The sequence below is a fragment of the Lygodium microphyllum genome, chromosome 17 (genome assembly GCF_053477565.2).
Source record: "Lygodium microphyllum isolate KBCC chromosome 17, Lygodium_microphyllum_v1.1.10, whole genome shotgun sequence".
Classification (NCBI taxonomy): Eukaryota; Viridiplantae; Streptophyta; class Polypodiopsida; order Schizaeales; family Lygodiaceae; genus Lygodium; species Lygodium microphyllum.
The window spans coordinates 47,145,482-47,157,272 of record NC_141151.1 but is presented as its reverse complement, the minus strand read 5'-3'; the positions used below and the strand labels follow the sequence as shown (position 1 = coordinate 47,157,272).

Here is an 11,791-nt window from a genome sequence, read left to right as displayed (position 1 = left end):
CAAATTAAGAGCTAGAGATTCACTCTAACCATGTGGCATATCTATGGAGGGAAATAAAGGGTCAATATTTTGCGTGAGAAAGTTATGATCCTCTTAGAAGGTGGAGGTAAAAGGTGGCATGTAATAGTACAAGTAAGAGGAGTAAAAAGTATTGAATGAAAAAAGGAGGTGAGCAAGAAGACACAATCGAACAGTAAAGGCATGTAAGGGCATTCATTACAAGCATCTCTTTAACACCATGTCATAGCAATTATTGTAGCCATCTTATCAAATGGCTAGTAGCATAAAGAGAAGCTATTTAGAAAATAGCTTTAATAGAAGCGAAAAGGATGGGTTGTAGAGTTTAAACATTCTCAATCTCAATCATCAACCAATCATGTATGCGACCCAAGTATTTGATTGTTAATAATGTTTTCATGTTAGAGTCTCACATATGCCACATAACTATTTAATGCTTAGCAACCATTCATATTAATGACTTTGATTATTTGAAGGCTTGTGGTGCATGTCTTGACTTTCAAGACCCAAAATACTTTCGTAGGTATAGATGCACGAACATTTGTATCAATTAAAGTAAAGCTATTGTTCGGAAAGCTTCTCTAATGATTTGCTAAATTGAAAGCACTATTTTAGATTAAAAAAGCCGTTCTCATGATTTGAAAACTTTTAGGCTAAAACTTTATGTACTATTTGCACTTCTTTTTGGACTAGTTGATCTTTATAGTTTTGCCTATGCTCAGAGAGGGAGATGATAGGCCTGGTGTGGCCCTAGAGCATATGCACTCTCTTGCTTTTCTTATGGTAACTATACAGGATAAAAAAAGCTTATTCTTACATTAACAATTTTGATGTTGGAAGATGATGGTAAACTTGACACTTCAATTTTCAAAGCTTTGCCAAGAGTACAAATTTGGGTGAAAGTTTCCTTAAAAAAGAAGAGCCAACATTGCTCCTCTTGTTACAATGTGATTACTTGAAATATTGGCCTGCCTATGCATAGGTTTTTGCCAATGTTATTTTATTGCATTCTGAGTACTTGAAATAACAGCTTTTGTAAATAACCCATTGACATTATTCTCCCCTTTGGGTTTAGGAAAAGAGTTGCTCTTCAAATCAATGTACATTACAACCTTAATTTCAATGTGGATTCCAATCTTAGTATTTTTAATCAGGTGGTTCTGGGAATCATTGATCCAGAATTTTCAAATGATGGCCAGCATATAATGCTATATTTTTTTTAACGAAGCAATTGTGGGAATCATTGCTAGAATAAAATGTTGGTTATTTAAAGTGTATCGAGTAAATTTGATCGAAGAAATGATGATGGGCAGTCACTGGCGTACGATAGGACGATAGCCCAGTGACGAGCCTGACTTCTGATGCTGACAGGGCGTTTTGGGGGGAAGAGATTCTGAGTCTGCGAGTCTGAGAGGAACAGGGGACTCAGAAAGAGAGAGGGGGAGAGAGACTGGGAGACGGAAAGGGGTAAAAAACCGTAAAACAGAGGACTCGGGAGGGGCTCTGGGTGAGAGAGAAAGGGAGAGAGAGAAACAGGGAAGACTCAGGGTCTCAGACTGAGAGAGAGAGAGAGAGAGAGAGAGAGAAGCTCTTCTGCCTCGTTTCGTAGTACTATGTGCAATCATAGCACCGCCCAGTCATCATCGCCCTCTATATTACCTCCCTCCCCCGCATGTATAAATGTGTAAATTATCCGTTTTCCAAAACCCCCAAATCAAATTTCAAGCTTTTCCCCAAAAATAAAAAACCCATATCGAAATCCCAGACAGGGCAGCAGGCAGCGACACCCGGTATCATCATCCATGTGTGTTGTAGATATCGAAATTGATGGTTGAGACTCCCCTCGGTGTGTGTTTTTCCCCTCTCCAGTCTTTATCCTGACACACCCACATCAACGACTATTCAAAATAGTAGGCTCGAAAATTAATGGCTTGCTCGGCCTGGAGGCTGGCATGGCACACTTGAGGGCCGAGGCTTGACCACTCAGACACACAAGACACAAGAGTAAAAGAAGTAGCCTGGTCTCACTATTTCAGTACATAATAACTGGGGCCTACTAGTGTCAAGGGAATTACCGAGGTTTCATGCTAAGTGAATTGCAGAATTTGGAAAACAACCTTGACATGTTTGGGCAGGAAGGCATATTCTTAAATTGAAAATCTAGAGCGACTTCAGCTATAATGACCCATATAAACCTGCAAAATCTAAGGAAACACCTGCAAATTATCAACCGTGAAGGTCAGGTCTTTGTATCGACCCCGAAAAATGTTTTCTGTGAACACTGAAACTTCACAAGCTTATTTTGTCATTTGCCAAGGACATGGGTTATACATGGAACAATGATTGGCAGAGGTCCCTCCCAACTGTAGTTAAATCTTTCGACTCTTCCATGCATCTTTTGGGAAGTCCTGACCAGGCTAACACCAAGAAAAAGCACAACCAAAATTCTTTTTTAAAAACTTGTAAACCATCCAGGTTGAATCCTTTTGTATTGGCTTTAGAATGCACTTGGCTCTTTTAGGAAGATTCTCTTATTAATGCAAGCTCATGAACCCCTGATAAACCTTCTCACAGTTTGTTTCTTCTCTCTCTCTCTCTCTCTCTCTCTCTCTCTCTTTTGATAGTTGCGGGATGGGCCACAGCTAAATTTTTTTGCCTAGGAATAGCTATAGATGGAGAAGCCTAGAGACCATATCAAAGGTGCATTGCATTATGAATATAAAGGTCCAAGCAATCATTCTGTAGGACTCAATCATAAGGTATAAATGATGATGAATGATAATAGATAGCAAGGACTTTGTATGTCCTGTGCAGCTCTTAAGCAGTGACCCTTTCTGTTGTGTACTTGTCTATTACATATTTGCCATGTTGTAGAAACTATTCCAATCACAGGGAAATATTTTTGAGACTTTAGTCACCATCACTATACACAGTTCTCAAGGTTTCGAAGGAGCTTTCTTATAATATAATCTATATGAGGCAATATAGAAAGGCTTTGATTATTTCTGTCGCATTCTGTGCAAGAAAATCGAATAATTATCCATATTCTCACATGAGAAACACACCAATGTCTTCCACAGTTTGGCCTGTGATCATGCTATGAATTTATCATAGTGTACTAGTTGCTGTGAAAATGAAGCCAATCAGTACACAGCTGGAAGACCTGAAAGAAGATACAAGCAATCAAATCAATTGCACTCATTCACATCATTTGATAAAGCATGTGTTCAACATGCAATATGCTTGATAACTTTTACCTTCAGAAGTTATCACTGTAAGAAAAATAACCATCTAACAGCATCCTTTTTTTTGCTGGACACGGCCAGGGTGGCACACCTCGGAGCTCCTAGCCTGTATTCTACAGGAAGAGGACTCTGTCAAATGCAAAGTTCACCAAAATGACTGCAGTTTAGTGTCAAATGAATGCTATGTTGGACATTAGAAGTTTGAGACTCAGGTTTTTACAAAAAAGCTGAAAAAACTCTCTAAAAACCTGTAAAGGTTCCACTTGAACAGTGCTGTCTCCAGAAGTGATTCTCGTTCCACTGACTTGTTTACTTCAGGCACTCTTGTTTAACCCCTTGATTTGACGATCCTCCTGTGAAAGGACTCCGAGCAAATGAGTTGAAATCTAGTCCTAAATTCAAACTAGCAATCTCCAGTTTATATATCATGAAAAAGTAATTACTTGAAATGACATCTTGATTTGGACTTTCCAAACAGCCTGTACATCTGCTAGCTTGAGGTTTCCTGTTACTCTGATTGTCACTTGAGGTGGACTGCCCACCATTTACAGAGCAAGGAGCAGACCCCAGCTGATTCCCCTAGCATTGGATCATGGAAGCAAACTCTCAATTTCATCTAGCTGATTGCAGCTTAAAAATTGCCTTCTCAGCTGGAAGATGGGATCCTCTTGTGCCTACATTTCAACATCAGAAGAAACCGAAATACAAAACTTAGATACCTCACTGTGCATTGCCCTTCCTAAGAAAAACAAAAAACAGGTGTTTATATGTTGTTCTGCTAAACAATTATCAGTGAGTTGTGTATTCTCGGTACCTCTGGTCTGAAAAATCACTCGTCTAATCGCCTTGCCAAGATGCCATCAAGCTTTTCTATAATACCTAGATGGTTCCCTATCTATAGCAGCTTTCTTGGTTACCTCATGGCATTGTCATGGGAACTGCACCACTTCCTAGGACCCTCCTGCCTAGACAGGGTCAAATCTTACCATGGAGTGGTTTCCCATACCCCATTATCCGACAAGTGCTCCGCATAATCCAAACCATTGCATTACATAAAATCAACTTAAATTGAAGCCACTTTCTAATCACAGCAGAGCTGTATGGTGGGATGTTCACATACCAGGCTCTAGCCAATCCCACAACTGGTGTCGTGTCATGAGAGGTTAAATTAAATGTCCTGAGATGGTTTAACGTCACTGGGTCGAAATCACATGCTAGCCATGGGTCTAGGCATAATGAAGAAAGAAAAATACCTCATTGATGCCTTGGTCAATTGGTGTCAACTTCAGCAATTTGACGGAGCAGAAGGTCTTCTAACTTTCGGGGGCTCAAGACCTCCACTTCAGCAGAAAACACAGCATACACAGGCCTGTGATCTGAAAATCTAGCTTCAGACCTGATGTAAGCAAGCTGCTTCAATCCTCTTCCATACCAGAGGATCCTATCACACCTGCTTGTACAGCATTGAGTAAATGTAAGCATAGACGTTTCACAGCCCCCCTTTGGTGAAATACTCAACAGGACTGAGTGCTTCTTGATTACCATGCGGGTGTGCGACGCTTCTCACCCTTGGGCTTTTCCCAAGCATAGCAATCAGAATTGGTCCTATACTTGTATGTTGGAGCAAAGTAGATTTGGCCTTCATTCCAACCCACAAAAACACGGCCAGCTTTACGCTGCATGTGAAGCTGCAATCACACAGATATTATTGATGGGCCCATACAGAATATATTAAATAAGTACAGTTGTAGGAAAATATAACAGTAGGCTCTATAGACTGTAAAGGGTAGGTAAGTACAGGGGCATCAATTAGGGAAGAGGTTGCAGATATGTGCTAGCTTTAGCCATGTATATGTTCCTGAATCTATAATGATAATTACGTGGTAAAACAGCATGTAAACTCTTGCTACCTGGTCCTTCTCTAGCAACGCCTTCCAGTTCTCTTTGACAAGCAAGGACAGTGTGTCATTTGGAGAGAGAGCTAGCCGATAATTCAAATCCCCCAACCATATAATCCGACTGCCAAAAAGATAAGCTACACATCACCGATGGTTTGACATGGGAATTGGAGCCTTGATGGCTCAAGAGATGGGCGTAGAAAGAAAGAAGTTTTAGCATGGACCCCCTTACTCGTGTTGCATAATTGTTTGCGGGAGACTCATGAATCCTGCCATTTTAGTGGAACGACGGCGATTGAAATGTGTCCTCCTCATTATCTCGAGAACATCAGCATTTCTGCGGAATTCATCACGATCTTTTTGCCCAGAAGTCAAATGGCTGCATATGAAACAAAATGTGGTTTGATGGACACACATGCTGATAGAAATAGACCCCTGTTCATCAAAAGTAAAACACAATACAATGTCAGGGAATGAAACAGTCCTTCACCATCAGAGAACAAGGGCCTTTTGAACAACACTCCCTGTTTTATTGTTAAAGGAGTGTCAAATGTTGGGACAAACCACACAAATAGTTGAATTTGACTTGCGAGTATAGAATTACCTTGTTTCCAAGATATCCCAAGAGGCCACAACCAACACACGACACCTTGACATTGCTCACATGCCTGTGGAGATCTTTTGAAACCCAAACTGACAGAAATATGCCCACCATCTGCTTGCTAACGACTAGGAAATACTGAGAGCTATCGCTATGGGTAGGCCTACATTTCAAAGACCTGCTCAGACCCAATCTTGAAGGGGAAGCAAGTGTAGGGCTTGTAAAAGCACCATCTGTGTCATCCATAAAATCCATTGGACTGCTGACCCCAGCAGACGAGCTTGTAATGGAGGATGCCATTTGATTTTTGCAATAATATAAGGGATCTTCAGCCTGCTTGAAATCATTCAACCCTGATTCTTGCCACATTGAGGATGATGTACTACAACTCCTCTTCAAGGTGCAATAAGGGTCCTTGTTGAGTGTGTGCTTTATGAGATGTAACCATCTTGCAGCAGGCACATTGTTTTCAGCACCCAGGACATTTCCTGCATTCAGAGGAACTACTTCTTGGAACCTGTAACTTCCAAACAATTTAAACAAAACTAAGACACAGTAGTTGAGTTATCATTCATTAATATTCAACCGCATACCACAACATGTCACACAACTCATTGGTACCCTGTCAAGCTGAACCAATCCCATAATTTGCTGTGGAAAAGAGATTCAAGATTCCCACCCACACACAAGGTGTCAACTGAGGGACCGATTTTTAACAATGTTTTTTAACAATTTTTGTCAAGGCTATTGGGATCCGAATCATCTCCCAAGACAAGGCGTTGTAATATCACATCTGTAAGCATCAGAACGACCTTGCAGATTGACTCAATAATACAGTTACCTCAGGACAAAAGGAAACAATCAAAATATTTGGTGCAAATCATGGGAAGCAAAAGAATCCCATGGTTTTAACAGATACCTGTGCTTTTTTTGAATGGCTTGAGTGTGTGTGTGTGTCTGTGCGTGCATGCGTGCGTGCGTGCGCACATGCACATGCACATGCACATGCACATGCACATGCACATGCACATGCACATGCACATGCACATGCACATGCACACGTGCACCACACACACACACACACACACACACACACACACACACATGCACGCGAGAGAGAGAGAGAGAGAGAGAGAGAGAGAGAGAGAGAGAGAGAGAACTGTACCCAATAACATAAATGTCTGCAGGTTCCTCTGAGCCTAGCCATCGCTCAAGATCCATGTTGTCCACGGGAGGCCGTCCTCCGACATTCCAAGTGCCCACAAAAATCCTGAAATTCATGCAAAGCAAAGACCAGCTTTCCGATTCATTCAATCAGGCATGATCTAACCCAAGCATCATGAATATTTATTGGATAGATGTCCTAATTCATTCATGCATTGGGCAAATTAGCATCATGATTAGCTTCAATTAGGTACAAAAATACGCGCTGTGTACTCAATATCTTTCAAGACCCATCAGAAAATAAACCCAAGTTTGTTGAATGGGCCATTGGGAGCATACCGAATCTGCTCCTTCTCTGTCAGCTTAGCCTTGAGGATATTTTCTGAGTCCTTGGACATCATCACGTTCAGAGAAGGATGTGATTGACCTGTTAAAATCAACATTCAGGTTGTTCAACATACGTGATTGTAACATGCATCTCTTTCTCTGATGAATAAATCAATCAGTCATGAGGCGTGCTGTCCAAAGTTGTTTTCTTTTTCCTTTCTGCAATTTATTCCTCTAATAGATGAGTTAATCAGTCGTGTGATCCAAGATTTTTTCAACGATGCAGTAATACTTGCTTTTAGTTACACTTACATGAAGATGTAGAGTAGCGCTGGTTAAGCTCATCTGAATTGAAGGTTCCATTAGCTGCAGAGCTGCAGCTGTGCCTCCTTGAGTCAAATTCAGCACCAAACTCTATCATGCCTGCAATTTTGTCTCACAATCAGATTGTAAAACTGGTTAACTTCAAATACGATTGATGTCACACTAAATATCAATAATAGTGTACGTAGACTGATTAGGCAAAACCATCAAGCAGTCAGAGGTTAGTGCAGTCAATACCATCTCTGTTTTCTGCATTTGTGTCGTGGATATGGCTTCTAATCTGCTGAATATCATGAACATCACGCCGGAATTCGATTCGATAAGTGGATGATGGTCGACTCAACCAGTTCTTAAGCGATAGCCTTGACCAAAACTACATGCGGACAATTGCAAGCTTACGGTAAGCTTCAAGGGAAGGAGAGAAAACAGACAAGCACACGAAAACATTGTTAGGCATAAGGTAAATATATTGTTTGAGCATATTGAAAGTTACCCTGAGAGGTTTGGTATCTTCAGGCACTCTCATTTCTATCGGACCTGGGAGACTCTTGAGACAGGATGGCACATGGAGCGATCAAGGTTGCTTCAATTGTTCAGTTGAGACTTGCCTACATTTGTTCAGCAGGAAGGCTTCTTATGGCAAGGATTCAGCAAAAGCTTTTGGAATCAATGTTAGGGTCCAAAGAGGAATAAGATTCTTCAAATAAATGGCCCTGTTCACAGGTTAAGATACTGAGTATACTACAAGGTTCAGACATTTGTATCATAGCCTCATACGCCTGGGAAGCTCTGAGTTATGGTGCAATTATGTATAGGTTCTGAAGGTAAAATCAGTCATCCATCACCTATTTAGAGATTCAAACATATGTATCATACCCTCATATGCCTGGCAAGCCCTGAGTTACAGTGTCATTATGTATAGATTCTGAAGGTAAAATCAGTCAGCCACCACCTATGTACAGATTTTGACACTAGTCCAAGGTAGATATGATCCCAAGCAGGACTTTTGCAGATAAATGGAGTTCAGACCCAGGACGCATAGACCAAGCCACCCATGGTCCTAGACATTGCATGTAAAATGGGAGGCTGTGCTACATTCTACACAAAAATGCGACGACCTATTCCGAACGCTGGCACCGCAGCAGCGGTCTGTAATGCGCAGCCATCTGCCAATGGTGCAGGCATTCTGGGCAATGAAAATGCATGGGTTCGAACAGTTATTGATGACAAGAAAGACAAAATGAACTTGCAAGAGCCATCATGATCCCACACATTGGGTTCAATCAAGTGTGGGAGATCATCCCAAATGGGAGTGTGCAGGGAGGGAAGGTAGGCTAAGCAAGGCACAAATTATGACGAGGGGTTTGATAGATTCTGGACTTATGTGAGATGAAAGAGAGAGAGAGAGAGAGAGAGAGAGAGAGAGAGAGATGTGACTCTCAAATCTGACCAGTGACACAGCTTAATTTCACTAATGAATGAATGTTGGGACATTGTGGGAGTGCAGGCAGATTACTCATTAATACAAGAGAGAGAAACACAGAGAGAGAGAGAGAGAGAGAGAGAGAGAGAGAGAGTCTCTCTCAGAGGGCGCGCACGGTTGAGCCCAACAGACATCCCGTCTCACCCCATTGTTGTTTTCTATGTTCATCGGGCGCCCAAAGTCCTGGACAGGCATATTATCAATGTATCGATGTATCATTATCAAAGGCATCCCCCGACCCCCCCCCCCCCCCCTCTCTCTCTCTCTCTCTCATTCTCATGTACCTCCTCCCATCAGGGCCATCACTCCTGCCCATACCTCATCATCTATAATCAATCACCTTAACATGCATCCTGATCCATTTCAACGTTGTTTTAATTGCCCTCTGCCCCCCATTACCCATACACCGTCTTTCTTTAGTGCCGTCACCACAACCGCCCCCCCAAAACCCTTGATTAATGGGATGTCTCCCTGCAAATCCTCCCCCATCGCGCTAATTATATTTTTGAAAAAGGATCACTCTGCATCAATATGCACTATGCACTGAAGACTAGATAGTATGGGAAGTTGGAATCTAGGCTCTAGCCACATACCAAATCAACCCTTTGTACCCATCAATTGATCCTCCTTGAATGGAATGGGTACTAGGTAATATCCCTCATAAATAATCCACTCACCTCACCTTGAAATGCAACACAAGTTACAACCCACCACCAAATGGAATTGGGATTTCGAGTATTTCACGCCATGCTTCACATTATATTCTCAATTCATCCCCTTGAGTGGAATGGTTAGTACTAGGGAGTATCCCTCGTAAATAATCAACTCATCTTGAAATGCAAGACAAACCATCACCAAATGGTATCAAAACTTTGGAGTATTTCCTGCCATGATTGGCACTATATTCTCAACACTATGCTAAGTAACAACCATCTCATCCCATACATGCATGTCTATCATTTGAACCCTCCTACTATGAAGCAAATGCCTTGATAATAAAAAATTATTCCTCTTCCCACTCAATCATGGCCACTATCCAACCACTAAAGTAATAAGCATTAGATGTAGAACTCTCACATTCACTCTTTCTCACTTTTATGGAAGGTCTAATGCCATAGAGCGTTAAGCTCCAACTCTACATATGCACATTGGATAAACATAGTCTACAAGATCCTTCACAAATTATGTAATTTTCATTACCAAGCAAAATGGTTCTTTCATGACTTGAAATAGAAACCATATATGATCATGGAATACACTTTAACTAGGGACAAATCATCGTTCACTCTTAACTCTAAGAGGCATTTCCACACCTAATATTGATCCACATAATTGTGATTCATGTGAAAGGTCTCTTTAAAATCGAGTTTAACTTTTACCCTTTTGGTAGGATCAACCCCCTAAAAGTTCTTTCAACCTTGAATTTGTCCTTGTTGCTTGCCTTCATCCTCACATGGAGCTTGTCCTCCTCCAAATGCAAATTCGTGCCAGAAACTACATTTTCACCTTTTCAATATGATGTAATAAACATACAAGAGAGTACCTTGCATGATAAGCTCATCATTATGCATCTTCGCTTATGAGCACATATGCATGAACTTTTATCAATAAGAGGTATGGCCCAAAACACGTGCAAATGGAATTCACTGTCTATTGTGGCTTGTTTAGCAATTGCTCCTAACTTCAACTTTCTCACATGTTTGCTCATATATCAACATAAGTTGAGAACGTCACATATAGCAACTCTTACAACAAAAGAATCATACAACAAAAAGAACACTCGTTTGAAAATTTAGGTTCAATGTGCATAAAGCTCAATTTAGGCCTCTATCTAGTAATACCTCTTCTGCCCACTATGATGTAGCTCAATCCTCAACTGCATGTACTATTCATATACTGTGGACATGTGTCATATTATCTTCCTAGATGTAAACCCTTTTTCTTTTTTGTTCAATCCATTTGAATTGTCTTCTCATTTTGTAAAAAGAACTATTTGTTGGCTTACTCATAAGATATGGCACAACTATGCCAATGGAGAGTTCAAATAACCAACATCAATATCACTTCACTGTAAATGACAAGGGTGACTCATGTATCTATAAAAGTATTGAATGACTTAAAAAGCAATATGAATGCAAGCTTAGCCTGTAGTGTGGCCCACATAAATTGCAATTGCTCTATTTTTTACAAAATAAAGAAACCACATGTATGCATAGACTCGCATAAGCCAGCAAAAACCTTTATGAGTGTATCCTTTCAAAAGATGGAGGCTCACACAAGCCCTCTAAAGATGTTAATGAATGTACAAAATATGCTAAGGGCTCCACCTAGGAAGCTTAAAAGAATTTTTGGACACAATATGTTGAGGGCTCCACCTAGGAAGTTTTAAATAAATTCTTTGCATTGTATGTTTTGTTGGGCTAGATGATCCCATCATGATTATTGAAGTCAACACACAATCTTGAAAGACAATGAATACTTGAACACTTAAATTAAAGAGAGTTCAAGTATTTAACGATACTTTACTAATATACCAATGTTTAACTTGAAAATAAACTTAAAAGAACTCCTTATCAAGCCAAGAGATTGATCAACTATAGGATTTTCTTTTATTTAATATGAATTTAGGTGTTCAATTCTTTAATGATACTTTACTAATATACCAATGTGTTTAACTTGAAAATAAACTTAAAAGAGCTCCTTATAAATCCAAGAGATTGATCAACTGTAG

At 40.4% G+C, this 11,791-nt stretch overlaps 1 protein-coding gene across 3 annotated transcripts; it reads right to left on the bottom strand.

Moving 5' to 3' along the window:
* Positions 1-1,016: 1,016 nt before the first annotated feature.
* LOC148021852 (type I inositol polyphosphate 5-phosphatase 8-like) lies at positions 1,017-9,258 on the bottom strand. 3 transcript variants are annotated; one of them, XM_087697366.1, is made up of 14 exons: positions 8,071-9,258; positions 7,815-7,950; positions 7,566-7,676; positions 7,266-7,353; positions 6,928-7,032; positions 5,766-6,279; positions 5,394-5,596; positions 5,174-5,282; positions 4,806-4,951; positions 4,517-4,713; positions 3,707-3,937; positions 3,512-3,616; positions 3,276-3,376; positions 1,017-3,181 (listed from the first exon to the last, which is right to left on the bottom strand). In XM_087697366.1, exons 1-10 carry the CDS (start codon positions 8,101-8,103, stop codon positions 4,533-4,535), a joined length of 1,626 nt encoding a protein of 541 aa, XP_087553492.1. In that variant the 5' UTR covers positions 8,104-9,258; the 3' UTR covers positions 1,017-3,181; positions 3,276-3,376; positions 3,512-3,616; positions 3,707-3,937; positions 4,517-4,532. The 3 variants fall into 3 exon arrangements, with proteins under 3 accessions (XP_087553492.1, XP_087553493.1, XP_087553491.1); XM_087697367.1 differs by having other exon boundaries at positions 3,276-3,369; XM_087697365.1 differs by having other exon boundaries at positions 1,018-3,181; positions 3,276-3,392.
* Positions 9,259-11,791: the final 2,533 nt, after the last annotated feature.

What these genes read in the sequence shown, in the direction of transcription:
- LOC148021852 (XM_087697366.1), bottom strand. Translation starts at nt 8,103, where the DNA reads ATGAGAGTGCCTGAAGATACCAAACCTCTCAGG. An exon ending in GCGCTACTCTACATCTTCAT is followed by an intron (nt 7,354 to 7,565) that starts GTAAGTGTAACT and finishes TGATTTTAACAG; the next exon opens with GTCAATCACATCCTTCTCTG. An exon ending in CGTTGCTAGAGAAGGACCAG is followed by an intron (nt 4,952 to 5,173) that starts GTAGCAAGAGTT and finishes GTGTGATTGCAG; the next exon opens with CTTCACATGCAGCGTAAAGC.